General features: G+C 42.7%; 1 protein-coding gene across 1 annotated transcript in view; it reads left to right on the top strand.

Moving 5' to 3' along the window:
* The first annotated feature begins 7294 nt into the window (after positions 1–7294).
* Mindy4b (MINDY family member 4B) overlaps positions 7295–16876 on the top strand; it is a 32921-nt gene continuing 23339 nt past the window's right edge. Inside the window, exons 1-3 of the mRNA XM_034500775.2 lie at positions 7295–7398; positions 7610–7670; positions 9277–9444. Coding sequence (XP_034356666.1) covers positions 7295–7398; positions 7610–7670; positions 9277–9444 — 333 coding nt within the window. The remainder of the gene's footprint in view (positions 7399–7609; positions 7671–9276; positions 9445–16876) is intronic.

Here is a 16876-nt window from a genome sequence, read left to right as displayed (position 1 = left end):
AATACACCCAAAGTTTCAGAGCAGTTCAGATTAGAACCCATCTTCATTCCTTAAAAGCTTGTTTGCTATGCAAAAATGTATATTTAAGAATTATTCGAAAGGCCAAGGGCAAGAACCCAAGTTCACACTGGATGTTCGGTGACAACAGAGAACCTGACTGCTGTGCCTGTCTCCTAGTAACCACAGCCTCTGATGAAAGAGCACTCTGATTTGTTATTTATAACTTATTTCCCAGGGGAGAAGGTGAGCGACCTGATTACATTCAGTTACAAGAGCCCGGGAAATCCTGACCTACAACCTGAGGATAGACACAACCTTGCTGTCACAGCAACCAGGAGATGGGGGACAGCCTCATGTAGTGTTGTCCCCAGTACTATCAAGAGTCATATAAGCAGTTACTGCTGGCTAGACACACATGGCAGATGGTGTAAGCAGTGGGAGAAGAGGAGGCTTCCCACTACCTGGATGAAGATTCCAAGTGGCTTGCAGCACCTCATTTCTTATTGGGCTCAACAGCTAGACTGCCTCCCTTTTTGATTTTGTTATCAGTATGTAAGGCTTCTGGATCCTAGAATTACGTGCTTGATGAATTCTGTTACCTCTGAAGGAGCTTTTTTTTTGGATTCCAAAGAAAATGGAACATTTTTATGTCCATGAAAGAAGCCGGAGTGCTACAAAACCTAACCACAAACACATCAGGACCAGACGAGGCCCTGGGCTCCAAGTCAAGAGACTTCAGGAGAGCTAGGCAGACTTGAGAAATTCAGTAGAATCCAGGAGCATATTATATAGGAATTGTCTCATATTGTCCAACCTGGTATTTTATTCACTTGCCCAGGCCCAGAAAGGGAAGTTTCTTATATGAGAATGTGAGAACAGGGAATGGGAAATGGGGTGGGGCAGGGGGAGCGGAGATGAAGCCCACAGAGATTCTTAACTCCAGAGAGCAGCATCGGGGTCTAACTTTTACTGTTCACTACAAAAATTTATATACAATTTTTCAGCCAATAAGAGTGAGGTTACGTAATCAAGGGCCAAACTGTGCTTTACATGGGCTGTACCACTGAATCTAATTTGCTTGCCCTTGACTCTGTAGGGGAAGGGGTCGATCACCCAGGGGAGATTTCCGTGAAGACAGAGGAAGCAGCCATCGCCTTGTGCTCAGGTCCTTTGTTCTGTCTCACTGGTTTGCCAGGAGCAAACCACACAACGGCATCTGGATTCCTTGAACAGGCGCAGGGCAGCCTTCCCTCTCCGTCCCACTTCTCCCTCTGTGTATGTTTTCCCCAGCCGTCTCTCTTCTCTCTCACATCCCCCACATAAGACTGCCCTGCAGATTCAGCAATCTATGAGTTGCTTCCTCCTCGCCTCTGAAGTGCTGGAGTGGTCCCTAAAACCAGACAAAGAATTGTAGCTCAAAGCAGAAAAAATGAGCAGATGAGAACCACTAACCCGATGAACCAGGCAGAGCCTTTGTGTCTCAGGTCCACCAGTGTAAACATCACATGTCTGTCACTGCAAGGTCAAGAAAACAGAACAGACACTTGTTAACACACTAAGGAACAAAAAGAACAGGTTGTGCTACGGTGCTGGAGACATCCAGTGATAAACTTCAGTGCCGTCATTGCTGCAGCATGTGGTCCTTAGGCTTAGTAGTCAAGAGATGAAAAGACATGAGCAATCGCTTAGGAATGATGTGTCCTTTGAAGTAACAGTTGTCTTACTCTCCAGACACTCTCGGGACTAAGTGAGTGGTGGATTGTCCCTGCTGTTTTGTTTGTTTGTTTGGTTGGTTTTTGTTTTTGTTTTGTGTGTGTGTGTGTGTGTGTGTGTGTGGTGTGTTTGTTTGTTTGTTTGTTTGTTTGACTAATCCTTGGGATTTTTTTTTTTAAACAGTGTTACTATGCAACTGAGGCTAGCCTAGAACCTCGCCACAGCCTCCCAAGTAGTGAGATCACAAATCCAGGCCTGTGAACCCTTGATACATGTGTGTATTTTCCCCAGCCTTCTCTCTTGCAGCCCCTCTGTACTCTTGGCACTCAGAATCAAACCAGGTTCTGTCGCGGGGCTCTGCCTTCCCCTTCCTGCCTGGCATGTGACGCCTGTAGGGGAAACATGGACAGAGGATCTCCATTCCTAGCTCCCGGTGATATGCCAGCTGTGCCTGGATACACAGGAGACTGGGAAACACAGCAATTGTTCCAGGCACCATTGTTTCCCACCTGGAAAAACAGACTGGGGACCCCCATTACTGACTGTGTTCTGCCTCTCCCGAGTGGCTGAACTCGGGACACCCTAGCATCTAGGCAGATACAATGCCCAGAAACATCTTCAAACAGCACCCATTTGCTATTTAAGCGTCTGTTAAGTCAGAAATTTGGGCACGGCTGAGTGGGACCCCTACTCAGAGTCTCACAAGCAGTGGGCCGGGCTGAGTCTCCATCCGTATTTGGACGTTGAGGATTCTGGACTTTAAGCACAGCTCTTTACAACAAAGCCCCCCACCTCCATCCCTGCTGAAGAGATAATCCTTGCTTGTCCAAACTGCTTTATCTGATGGTGAATGTGAATGCATACACCTTACTCAGGGTAAACCAGGGATTAAATTCCTTTTGTGGGAAGGATTGCTCCGGAAAGGAAGCTCACTGGCTGAATACACAGGGTCTGTCTAGATACCTTATTAGCATGGAAAACTCCAGGTTTGTATGCTACATGACTGACTGCCATGGTCCTCAGTGGGGTGCAGTGGTTACATGCTCCAGAGAAAGAGTAGGCAGAGTGTTGGTCTCACTTCTACCATTCTCAATTCTGAGATTCACGGAGTTTGTGCTCCGTGCCTCTGTCTAGTGGCATGGTCCACTTATCTCACAGGATGTCATGTCTATGATAATTTGTACTTTCTGAACACAAAGAGAAATAAAAGTTCCCACTAAGACAGTTGGGCTTAGTACTTGTGTTCTAACCGATGGTGGTGTGTCCTCTATGATAACACTTGGGTACCAAAAGAAAGCTTACCCATATGGGCATTCTGGTATTCAGTAAATTACAGGAGATACTCAACACTGGCATAAGATAGGCTTTGGATCTGGTGATTTGGCTTCACTGTCAGTTGATGTAAGAGCTCCAAGCATGTCTATGATAGGTGAGACTGAGCTGGGATGGCAGGCTAAGTGTATTGAATACACTTTTCTGTTTTCTACGGTGCTTGGATTGAATCCAAGGTTAAAAGTAAACTGTCCAGACCAAGTGTGTGTATTTGAACACTTGGTCCCCAGCTAATGGTACAGTTTTGTAGACTGTGAAACTTTTTGATGCTTGGCCTAGCATACAGACAATAAACTACTGTGTTTATAGTTTGGCTCTGCTCCTGACCTTCAAATTCTCATTCCCTCTACCAAGATGTGAACAAGCTGTTCTACAAACTTCTGCTACATAAGACCCAACTATGTTAGTCCCTATGCCTTTTCTACCAAGAAACTGTGGTCTGTGTTAGCAGTCATGCCTTCTCTGCCATAAAACTATAACCCAAAATAAATATTCCCTTTAAGTTGCTTCTGATTGGTATTTGGTTACAGTGAAAAGTAAAGGACCTGGTACACAGGCAAACGCCTCACTGTTGAGCTACAACTCCCTCTCCGTTTGTGACTTTCAATATTTTCAAATCATCTGTAATAGTTACCCAGAATTTGGCCTACTAGCTGTAAAACAGTGGTCCCCGAGAAACCTTGGTAATTCGACAGAATAGGTCATCACAGAACTCAGAAAGCCTCTTAACTCTATTCATCATGAAAGATGCAAATAAGCAACGAGATGAAGACACTCATAAGGGGGAGGTCTGGACAGGTCCTGAGGGCAGAAGCCTCTGTCCCCATGGATGAGGCATGCCTCCCTTCCAGTGCTTGGACACAATTATCAGCCAAGATGCTCTCTAAACCCTACTGCCGAGGAACATTTTTACACTGACATTACTGACAAATTGAGCCATTAGCCTTAGTGACGAACTAAATATTCAACCTCTTTTCACTCCATAGAAGTCAGAGGTTTCAGTTGAAAGTTCCAAATTTCTCATCAAGGCTTCGCCTTCCTAGGAATCAGCTTCTGCGATGAAGCTGCCGGTTTGTAGGGAAGGATCATTTATTTCCCTTGTTATTCAAGAATTCCCAAGTGTTTAGGAATCAGGTGCAAAAAAATCCAACGTGTATTTTTCCATGCACCATCCTAGTTTTCAAGGCCTTTCTCGCAGCCATTGTTAATTGGTCAAAGGCCAGTTGCTGAGGGACTGAGTCCATTTCCTCTCTCCAGACTTTGGAGTTCCTGGCCTGTCGCAGACTCTTGCTGCCACTCTGAAAATAATACATGAATAATAGATAAATAAATAAATAAATAAATAAATAAGCAAGCAAACCACAATTATAAAAAAATTAAGGGGGAACTTTCACATGTAAACGACGAGAAAACACTGATTAAAAGGTAGGTTTTTGGCAACTCACCTTCATTAGGATTCTATTACGTGTGTCAAAGGGAGCATGGGAAACAAAGTGGGAGACTAAATAACTTCTCTATGGTGACATTGTTAGAAGAGGAGAAATCTGACCCTGGGCCTGACCCCACCGTCCTCTTTCTCACTACACAACCAAAGAACAAAAGGAGAACACGCCAGCCATCTCCTAGGAAATGCGGATTAGCAGAATTGCGTTAGGAAGGAACATAGCTAGTTCCATGTCAGAACGTAGATCTAAAGAAAGTGAATAATGAGGCCTGCAGGATTTAACCTGATCCTAAAGAAGTCTCTCCAGAGGCAAGGTTATTTAGACACTTAACAAGACTTTCAAAATAAAACTCAGAGCCTCTAAAATTCTGCTTCTCTGTTGATGAAAATGTTACATGAAAACAACAACAACAACAAAAAAAAGTTTGGGGTAATTTTGCAAGCTAATGAAAATGCTTGTGCAAGTCCAAGGCTTACAAACGTGACTTTAAGACTGAACCAAGTAAATGATTGTCAAGACAGTCGATGCTTTCCAAAGGAGCAGAGCAAATCTTGATCCCGTTACATTCTCACACGTTCCACTTCCATACTTGGAATCCACACTAGCTTTTCTCATGGTTGGGATTCTATATGCTATATTCAAATTACCAACACTTCTTCGCATCAAAAGCAGTCTTGGGGCAGGAGCACTGGGTGACTGTACGCTGTGGGCTAGGGGAAAGGATACAAAATATACAAGAAGGAAACAGTCCTTTGTCTTCCACTGTCCCAGCCCTCCAGCCCCAGTCCAGGACCTCGTAGTCCTGTCTTCCCTTTTCACTCCACTTTCTATATCCAGATCTTCCAAATGCTCAAAAGACTTGTGGCTCTGCTGGATGTGGCTAAGTCTTGGTACCTAGAATCAGCCCTTTCCACCTGTAGGATCCTTGCCAACACCTAACTGAAAAGGAAAAAGAAAAGTTGGGGAGGTAGTGAGAGTCCCAACCAAGGATGATTGTGAATGATAAGTGTGCTTTAATGGCCATTATCATTCGATTTAAGCAAGTCCTGGATTAAGTCTACAGAGCATTTGGGAGATAAATACAGTTTAAACAAGAGAAGATATACCATGTTCATAGATTAGACATCTTAATAAAGATAGCAAATCATTCCTATTTCACAGAATTAAAAAAAAACACTTATGTACAAAAAGATTACATAATTTGTCCAAGGCAGCATGTGGCAGGTGAAGTGTGACCCAGAGATAAGCAGCCTAGGCCCAGGGGCTGTGCAACCGACCTGGCTTTTCTCTTGCTCATGCTCTGTGCTAGCCTCACAGCCTTCCCTCTCTGCTTCCTGCACTACAGAGGGCAAGAACATTTTATTCACCATGACATCTGCCTGTGCCCTTCGTGTGTATTGGTAGTGTGTGTGATCATTGGGATTTATGTGTCTATCTTCAAAGCGTTCTATGCAAGTTGGAAGTAAAACATAGCCCCAAACACATAGGTTTAATAATGATTTTTAAGAAAAATTACCCTCTCAGCTGTTCTTCACTTCTGTTTTTTTTTTAAGTCTTTAAATAATTTAAATGGCAGATCTAGGAATTATTTTTTATATGATTTTCTAAATAGGAATTTTGAGAACATTTCTTATTATATTAGTGAGAACAAGAATTATGCAATTTCTTCTTTCTTTTTTTTTTCTTTGCAGTAGGAGTAGCTAATAAATATTAAACACTGATGCCACCATTACAACTGCAAAATTATAAAGAGGAAAACAGAAAAGCCTTTTATTTTTTGGAATAAAATTTATGGGTAAAGAGGGGCAATGGGAAAGGGTTTATTTATACCTCTTAGGTTTATAACAGAATACAAAATCTGGTAGACAGGACGTGTGAATATTAAATGGTTAGCATCACCCACAATTAGTCAAAGAAACAGTGGTAGAATGTTCCTAGGTTGCCTTGTCTAAGTCTAAAGCTGTCCATGTTTTCAGTGGCTTGCTGTGTTCCAAGGCTATGTATGCGCCAGCCCTGATCACTTCAGTTACAATAAATCTAAATGATCTCTTAGCCATGCCTAGGATTTCATGGGACTTATGTCCAGAAATGTCTTCAGAGAAAATGATCTCCTAAAAAGGTTCCATTTTAACACTTAGTAGTCAGAAGGAGGAATAAAGCATTTGCTGGTAAACAATCCTTTCTCTTTAGAGCAACAGCCAAAGTGGCGTGAAAATCTGCATGATCACAACCACTGGTATTTTTTTAGTATGCCAATCACTGTAAGTACAATGCATTCAGCCAACAGGGAGAGATGTCACTCTTTTGATTTCTCCTTGAAACAAACCAGACCAGTCCTTCTGCATCTGTACCAGGTTTCTGTGCACTAAATTCTACGTCAGAAATCTATTTGTCTTCCTTTGCCTCTACAAACACTTTTTATGTGATCAGGGTGCTTTCAGCCCCAGGGTCAGTATACTTCTGCTCCACGAACAGTTTCCAGGACATACCCTAGCTTAAAGACCAATCACGTTACACCTGTACAGTATCTCATCAATGACATTATCTCCAATGATTTGATACAGGTAAATCTATCTTGGATTAAACATTCATGGAACCTATGCCGTGGACAAAAGCAAAAAGAAAATATACTCCATCTCTAATGAAAGTTTAATGGAATCTGTTCAGGGCAGCCACCGTGTGGCCTGAGCTCTGGGCTGCTGGGGGCTACCATCAGCCTGTGCTCCAAGCAGCTCTCCTCCTCACACTCGGGCTACTTTCCTCATCTGAACAGCCTCTTTCTTCCCAGTCCTCAAATTATCTAAATGGATCCAGAGATCTCAGTCCAGGAGCGAAATCCTTTAGAGCTGGATTTAAATGAAATTACTAGGAAACTTTTATTTCTTGACCAATGGAGGGGAGTCCTCAGGTAAGAATCACAGGTAAGATGTCATTATCATACTTCTCTGACACAGGGATTCTCAATATTTAAGTAATCAACTTTTATGCTTGCCTCTTGATAAGTTTTCGTTATACACTTACATTTAAAACGCCTCTCACGTATCTATTTGTTGACAAAGACTTCCCTCACAAGGCAGGGTCTGGTGAGGTGTGCTGATGTGAGGTTTAAACAGACTGAGTGGTCTACTTAATGTTTTCTCTTTCACTTATAGGTTGGGAAGCAGTCACACAACTCCTCAGGTAATTACTTCCTCAAAGTCAAAAATGGAGGGGGTTTGGAGCTCAGGTAATTACTTTCTCTCTAGTTGCTTCTTCGAACAATCATGTTAAACAGTATAATTTGCATTTACTCAATGCACATAATATCACACAGGTACTGGCATTTATTGGATGAAAATGTAAAGCTAGAAAACCCATGGAAGATTTTTATTTCTCATTAATTTCTCTCCCTACTTTTAAGAGCTACTTTTCATCATTAAACATGCCATATTGCTATTGTTTTAGAAAAAAAAGTGATATTAGACTAGAAAGCCCTTACACTTGTCAGACAAAGGTTTGGGGTGACAACTGAATGTGGTCCCTAAAGAAAAGTAGCTTTGAAATTAGTTAGCTTTATAAGTGTCTGAAAATTTGTTTGCTCTTGCTGTTTAAAAATAAGGGAAATAAAATTATATTTGGGTGTCGAAAGGGCATTTTCCAATCTCTCATACAGGGTAAAATGAAAGATGTTTGTAATCCATACAGCCTGAAAAGCTAAGAAGGTAATAACTTTGAATTTCAGGATGCACTTCAATCACAAAACCAACACAGCAATGAACGTTAATGTGATATTTCCTGGCACTAATATATGTGATCAAGCAACTGAATTGTTAATATTAACTACAATGCTAAGCACCTTCCTCCCAGCAATGTGTGAGCGAAAGCCTTATTTTTTTTCTAAATGCCCTCTTAGTCACAGTCTAAATTAGAATCAGGGAGATAATGTTTCTACTTTAGTTCTGGAAATATTAAATTTTGATAGTTACCTCGGGGGAGATAGACCACTCAAAAGATAAGACAATTTTTGAAAGGAAGAAGTAAATAAATGTCAAGTTCTGGTTTTACATAGGATGGGTAATCCCACTGGTGTAAATGTGGATTTTTTTTTCCCATTTGGGTTAGAAAATTCATCTCCTCCCATCAGCAAGCAGTCTATGGCTCAGATGCTGTGTTCACAAGATAAGAAAGCAACCTCACCTCCAGGAATACAGAAAAACGAAGAAGGCAGCATCCCATGATACCCGTGGGGAAGCTGTTTTCATAATACTGTGTAGGAATGAGTAACTGGAAAGAGTTGGGCTTAACTAACACACAAATGCCAAAGCATCAGTAAAGAAATGTAAAAATAGATTGTTTTTGTAAAAGGTGGGATGAGTGTTCTATGTTTCACACTCCCTTGAGGGGAAATATGAATCAGAAAGAATTAACGGGGGTGGCCCAATTCTTTGATTGTCTGGTTAATAAGATAACAAGGATAACCTGGCCAAGACAGGTTATCCAACACTTATAAGATGTCATTCCAAAACAAGACACGGTGACGTTTACATTTTATTTTCCTCTAAACATAATTGCAAGTCAAGGTCCTGATATCATTAATTATGTTTCCACAGTTATAGTTCATCTTCCCAGTCCCTTAAAATTTAGGAAAGGCCCCTTTGACACAGACATTTGGGCCTTTTCACCTCTTTTATTGCTATTTATCACAGTCTTAGACATCTTTAAAAATGACATGTTTTCTGAACACTGAAGACTTTAAGCGAGGTCTTCATTAGCTGTTTGCTTTTCTTGGGGGTGACATTTCATACAGAATCACGATGACAGCCATATATCTGCTGAGGAAACTGAAGACAGACCCAGAATGTTTTTGTCCCAAGGACGAGGACAGTTGCCATCCAGTAGTGTCTGTTCTATTCCGAGACTCTCCATCAACTCTTCAAAACTGCAGGGTTTTCCTATCTCCCCAGCAATGGCCACAGTAAGTACAACTTGTCAATTAAACATGAAGTGAAATGCTATCATCCCCCAGACAGCAAGACTGGGGAACCTGATCTCCAGTCCTGTGACAGTATTGCTTGAACATGAGACTACAAATGGCTGTTGGGGGTGAAAGGCATATATAATTAAAATGACTTATTTATGGTACCTGTGAAGGATACTGGTGCTAGCCGTCTTTTCCTCACAGACTCTATGTCTCTTTGCTCCCTCATTCTGACAGTTATGTTTGAGGGAGGGCAGAAGGTACATTCTAATGGTCTGTTACTTAGCATGCACTATGACAGACCCTCTAAGCAGCAGACGGGTGAGTGCTACAAATGTGTAAAAACAATGTAGGTGGGGGCTGGAGAGATGGCTCAGTGGTTAAGAGCACCGTCTGCTCTTCCAGAGGTCCTGAGTTCAATTCCCAGCAACCACATGGTGGCTCACAACTATCTGTAATAAGATCTGATGCCTTCTTCTGGTGTGTCTGAAGACAGCAGCAGTGTACTCACATACAGAAAATAAATAAGTCTTTAAAAAACAAACAAACAAACAATGTAGGTAAGAGAGGGCCCTGTTCAGAGGTGGACAAGAAAGAGAGAAATTTGCTAGGCCCTGCCTTAGAACAAGGCATTGATCTCAGAAAGGAAACAGTTGGGGAGCTATCAAGTAATATGTAGACGTTTAAAAGAATTTAACAAACCAGGAGTGATGGTGCACACCTTTAACACCAGCACTTAGGAGGCAGAGGCAGGAGGATCTCTGGGAGTCTGAGGCCATAGTGAGTTCAGGGCAGCCTGCACTATGTAGAGGGTGCCTGTCACAAAATAGACAAATAAAAACAAAAATTGACATTTGAGGCTCTAAGGTAATCTGGAAGCTTCTGGCCTCAGAGACCATTTTATTGAATTCAAGTCTTGATCCTGGTGAGAGGGAGGGTTAGAGCAGGAGCCTCCCACAGTGACACCAGAGTCATCCCACTGAGCCAAACAAGCCAGGGTCAGAGGCAAAATCACTAGGCTGTCCTCCAACAGGGTCCTCTAAACCACAATGACACTCGGGCCTCCAAGACAGTATCCCCCACTCTCTCCACCCTCCAAATGTCTGTGCTACATTCTAGAACCTCAAGGCTTAAGGATGAGAGTCTGCAGTTCTTTCAAAGACATGTGTACCTGGACAGTTGCAAAGACAATAAAAAAATAAATAAAACAGAACAAGTATCTTGGCAAAGACCAGCAGCATCTGTTGTGTGGCCAGACCCACGACATATATAAAGCTGCATGTGTACTCTCCAGGTCTCACATGAAAGCAGTGAGCAGAAACTAAAACCCTTTCTGGAAATGCCACATAGAATTGTTGCATTAAGTCTTCATTGGGCTTCTTGGCATCGAGGCTGGGTGAGCTTTCTTGTGGGCAGATCTGACTCCCTCACAGCTTTTCTTTCTGTCCCTGGCTCACAGGAGAACAGGCGGGAAGCAAAGTTCTCATAAGGCTCAAGATGCTCTATTCCACTGATGGCTGTGAAGCCTGAAACAGAGTCTCAGCTTGTGCCTTACATCTCCAGGTGGCCGCCCCTCTAAGTAATGAGCCCTAATGTGTACTCCTGGGAGTACTATAAGCCTCAGAGGTTATGAAGCCGATACATAGCTATAGTTCAGAAGTTACAGCAAATATAGCCTGTGTGTAACAAGTCCAAAACACAAAATGCTTCAAAGCCCAAAATGTTTTTGAGTATTCATATGGCAAGAAGAAAGTTCCTGACCTCATGTTGCAGGCATGCTAAATGCCATACCAACTACCTTTGTTCCTTTGTGTATTAGGCATAAGAATTACAGAAACTGTAACTACTTTCATATTCATAATTGAGTCCCATTCCCAAGGTATCTTAACACACACACACAGACAAACACACACACACATACACAGACAAACACACACACACAGACAAACACACACACAGACAAACACACACACACACACACACACACACACGTGTGTAACACATAATATTCCAAATTCTGAAACCCTTAAAATCCCAAGCATTCTGGATATGGGTCAATCAGTTGCTATGTACATTTTACTTGATAAAATCATGTTCTTACATCTGTGAGACATTTCTGTGCATTATCATTTTTAAATTTATACGTTTGAAAGATAGATCACCTTGTATGTGAAAAGGAGAGAAAATTGTGATTCTATATTGATGTTTGCATGCAAATAAAGAGGTAAATTCCAGAAGGCTTCATAGGCAACACAGGAGGTGGGGGATGAGCAAGGAGACTAATGGGGAGCAAGCCTCTTTACATTTTGTACGCTGGCTTTTGAGGCACACAATGTACTGTCTATTTTTAAAAATACACACAAATTTTAAAAATAAAAAAAAGCACTCACAGATGTTTGAAAGCCTGTGTTGGGGAGGCAGGAAAGGACAAGTCTGAAAGCTCCTCTAACCAGCAATCACAGACAGGGGCCAGGGGAGCTCTTCCACCTTCCCCAAGGCAACTTTCTCTCCCTTTGGAAAAGGCTGTAAAACAAAAGATTCAGACCAGCGCAGTGGAAACAGAGTTGATGGAGTGTTAAGGAAGTCCCGAAAGTAGAGAGAATTGATTTTTCTTTAAAAAATGAATTTGGACTTATTCCCATTATGTAGCCCAGATGCTCATAGGTCCCTGAATAACAGCAGCATTCATTAAACACGCCTTGGGACCTCACCACGGGGCCTTGGGATTCTGAATGCTCCTGTTCTAGGGAGGAGTCTTGGAAGCTTGACCAGTTCTGATCAGTATTTCGACAGTGCAGCCACCTGGCAAATTGTCAGAGCCTCTGACTCAAAACCCTCACTGAGTGTATAGTGTGGCTCAGCAGCTCTTGATTCATGATGCCTTCTGACAGGGCGCAGGCTGTCTCTTCACTGGGAATCCCCTCAGGAAATGGGGGTTAGGTACAGCAACCCTCCCACCAGCTTTATCCTCATCTCTCAAGTCTTTACTATTGTCTTTTGTCTCAGACTAAAGCTTTTTCCCTGCTTGACTTCTATAGCAGGCTTGGTGGATGAATGAGCTAACAGCCTCCACTAGAACAGGGAAAGGTATGACCACTGGGCTCTTAGCCAGTCCTGTCCAATAGCCTTCTATCCCTTCAGTCCCAGATCCCCACCTGCTTCTACTTCCAGATCCTTCTCCCACACCCAACCTGGAACACATTCTGGTAACCACTTATTAGCAACCAATAAACAACACCCTCCCATATAGCTGTAATTCCCCCCCCCCCAAGAAATATAAAAAAAGTGATAGTAAGAGAAAAATGTGGACTCTGCTACGGGGACAGCATGTGTGCTTTTTTTGGTGTATGGAGGCAGAGCCTGGTATGCTAGCATGAGTGTAGCTCGTCGACAGGGGGAAGTTATTAGTTTTCTATCTCTGCACATCACTCTGAGGCATCTTAGGACCCACTAGTGAGATCCGCTATGGACCTGTTTTCTGCCCATAAACTTAAACTGTTAGATTTCTATAAACAGGGAATGGGGATGCCTAAGATGAGACTGGCAGGAAGATGAGACTGGTGGGAAAAAAAAACAGTCAGGAAGGGGTGATGATGCTCCTTTTCTTGGCTTAAGACCCATGCCTCCCATCTAGAGGTCATTTGTTGTGGTTTGGGTAGCCTACCAGAGATGACCACTCAGACACAGTTTAGAGCCAACTGAAAGTCTTATTTAAGCCAGCTGGGACCACACCCAGGTACTTGGGCATCTAGGTATTATCTCAGGTGTCCAGAGTACAGTTTTGAAGGCAAACCCCACATCCTGGCATCTTCTTCAGAGGCTTCAGGAGTGGGGTGGCGAGTTCTGCAGAAGCAAGCAGTTTCTCAGAAGCTAAGAGAGTGTGAGGGGGTTCCCCACAAACAGGCTAAGATAAGTTAAATGCCCATCCTGACCTTCAGCTTTTAGAATAGAGCTGGGTAATTCTCCACCAAGGAGATCAGATTCTAGTTAAACCTGAAATGGCCTCAGAAAAAATACAAGATGGAGGAATTTTTGCAACGCCTTGCTCTGCAACAGTCGCTTGCCCGCTTGCCCACATGCTTATAAATAGTCCTGTATGTATAACAAATCCCTGCTTTCCTGGCTCCATGCTCCATATTTGTGATGATGATTGTGACAATAACAGTGGTCATCATTCACACTGGTGCCACACATACATGTTCAGGCAGGTAAGGAGATCAAGCATGAGGAGGACTACGATTGAGCACCTGTTTGAATGTGTATGTTACAGATACTAGAAAACTAGCCAATGAAGATAGAAATGCTATTGCTATGCTTGGCCCAGGGAGTGCCACTATTAGGAGGTGTGGCCTTGTTGGAGGAAGTGTCTAACCTTGCAGGTTGGCTTTGAGACCCTCCTCCTAGCTGCCTGAAAACAATCTGCTCCTGGCTTCCTTTCAAAGAAGATGTAGAACTCTCAGCTCCTCCAGCACCATGGCTGCCTGAATGCTGCCATGCTCCTGCCTTGATGATAACGGACTGAACCTGTGAGCCTGTAAGCCAGTCCCAACTAAATGTTGTCTTTATAAGAGTTGCCTTGGTCATGGTGTCTGTTCACAGCAATAGAAACCCTAACTAAGACAACTATAAACTGTGCTTTATTGTGTTGAATAATAATAGCCATTACGATCCTCTTTTACAGCCATTTGCATCTAGTTCCCAGGGAGCACAACACACAGATATCATTAAGTATGTGTTAGATTAATTTTATCATAAATTGTATCTGATATGAAAATGAACATTATGCACATAAGATAGGCCATCTTTGTCACACTGGCTGGGGCGCCTCCAGCTCTTTGCTCCAGAGTTCCTCAGAGGAGCAACTGGAGGGTGAGGCCAAGTTAAGGGTGGCAATTAGCAACAACAACAGGAAGTCTGCTTGGCCTTGCAGTTTTTAAGTTGAATTTGAATCCTAAGCCTTCTTAGTTTTAATTTTTCATGCTCGTACATGGCTTTTTCCTCCCGCTTTTCTTGCTGATCTCTGGTATTGTCCCATCTGTGTTGGGACTTTTTTCCACACAACATAGACAATTGCACACATAGACAGTCAAGGATGGTGACATTCTGCATTTACTAATAATTCCCAAAGCCCCTTTCTGTTCATCTTCATCAACAGGCATGATACGGGATGAGAACAGCTGTCCCACTTCTTAATATAGAGATAAGAATGGTTCCATGGTCAGTAAGGTCCAAGTTAGTTGGAGCTTCTCAAGCCTTGGGTTGGAAGCCACCAATTCCACAGGTTTGAGGAGAATTATGGCCCAAATCTTGGCCAAATTAATTAAAGAAAGCAATTAGTTAAGGCGAGCTTTTTACATCTATGTACTCAGGCTGTGTCTCCTTAACTCAGGCAGGGTTCAAGAGGTCAGCGTTGGACACAGATAAGATGAGGGCTTTTATAGTTCAGGAGTTTCAAATGGTGGATTTGACAGACAAATATGTGGAGTTGCAGAAGCAGAACATGAGGATAACAAGTCAGTCATAAGAACCTTCTGATGCACAAAGATGTGGTTGCAAGGTGGGTCCTAACAACAGGTTTTCATAATAACCTTTTGAAACAAAGACTCGATTGCCACTCCTAGGTCAGGTAGTACTGAACCATTTGGAGTTAAGGTTACAGGCAGGACATAGCCCAATTCTTGAGAAAGAGGTTTAACCATAAACAGGAACTAACCTAGTTTGTCATTACTATAAGATGGCATTTAAGCCTAACACAGGGGCAGGCTTATCAAAGTCTATCTTCTGGGCTATTAAAATTCTGTGGCTGAGAAAATGCTTCTCATTAGTCTGCCATGCTTCTCCAGTGTACACTGTGGCCCCATGGCCTCTTTACCACAGTGTACCCCTGTGTTTTATCTCCAGCCTCTGGACACGCTTGCTGCTTTTCCTTGTCAGACCCTTGCCCTGAGACCCAGCTCAGACAGTTTTCTGACTACTCAACTCTGGCTGCCAAGGAAATACAAACACTTTTAGTCTTTATAAAGGTAAACTTTCCTTGAAGGTGGTCACATAGATGGAAGGAAATCAACTCCAGCTGTGAAAATAGGCTGGTATGGGGAAGAGCATACTAGGTTCTCCTAAATCTCCTTCTGCAACCCCATGGGACCTGCTCTGTGCAAAGCTAGGAACGGGCATCATGGCTCTGGACCAGCGGGGCTCTAGAGCCTGTTACTGTTCTGTCACTGACTCCAAGCATCTCAGCATGATGTTTAAAGCCCTCTGGGATCAGGCCATGTTTTTCTATTTCCAGTGTCTACCCTTTGTGTCACCCTTTGACCTCCTCCCCAGTTTCTCACTGGTCTATCCCAGGACATCCTTGACACGAGACTGTCTTCCTCTCTGCTCAGACTCTGTCCCAGACTATGGGTGAGTACCTCTGCTCCTAGGAATGTGACATTAAATACCATACTACAGAGCTGTTACCTTGGAGGAGGTTATCTCCTTCTGCACTCTGGTAGGCCAGGGAAATAGACTGTACACAGCCACTCCTCTTCAAAGCCTTTCACCCCTCTGCTTAATGATGAAAAGCTAGAACGTGGCAGCAGTCTCTAGTTATAATTCTTAACACTGTTCAACTTCTATTTTACTTCTTTGACGACACATGACAAGTGATTTTGCTTGTCACTAGCAGAAGTGGTATAAAGTGTCCTTTCAATACAAGCATGTATTAAGTTACAAAAAGTAGCCTAATCTAGTGAAAATATTACTTATCAGTGATTTTCACACAAAACAAATGAAAACATAAAGATGGAAAGTATAGACTCAAAATGGGGAACATGTCAGAGGAATGGGGTGCAGCAACCCTTTGTTTCTGCAAGCTTGGTGTCAACAAGTGCCTCATTTCTCTGCCTTCAGTCCCACAATATAGATGAAAGGAGCTTTTATAGATAAAAGAAGCATCTTAGCTTCTTTCATTAAGTTCGGTTCATAATATCAGAGGGTTTCATTCTATCTTGGTAGGGACATCATGACAAAGCAAAACAGTCAAGAAGCAAGGACCATGATAAAATGCCCAAGGAGAAAGTCCTCATAGACCTCAGTGTGCTCAGAAGTATCCAGGAAAACATCCAAGATTCTTGGTGAATATCATTGAATCACTTACTATTGTACTAAGGACAGAATTAGGGGGTCCTGACTGTTTAATCTCCTCCCTTACATCAAGAGAGAAAAATCTCAAAGATTGGAGAAATAGGCATCTCAGAGTCTTGGATGTTGGGGCAAGAGGCACAAGATCAGACTGGTGACATGTGTTGGAGCTGGTTGACAGTAGAAACGAGACACAGAGACAATAAAGCACACTGAATTCTCAGGGTAGTGTCTTAAGAGAACCTGATGTGAGAGTTTTGCCCAGAACTTTATGCAATGACATCTGGAACTCAAGTCTGAGGCA

The sequence above is a fragment of the Arvicanthis niloticus genome, chromosome 4, assembly GCF_011762505.2.
Source record: "Arvicanthis niloticus isolate mArvNil1 chromosome 4, mArvNil1.pat.X, whole genome shotgun sequence".
In the NCBI taxonomy this organism is placed as follows: domain Eukaryota; kingdom Metazoa; phylum Chordata; class Mammalia; order Rodentia; family Muridae; genus Arvicanthis; species Arvicanthis niloticus.
This window is presented reverse-complemented; position numbering and strand designations above follow the sequence as displayed.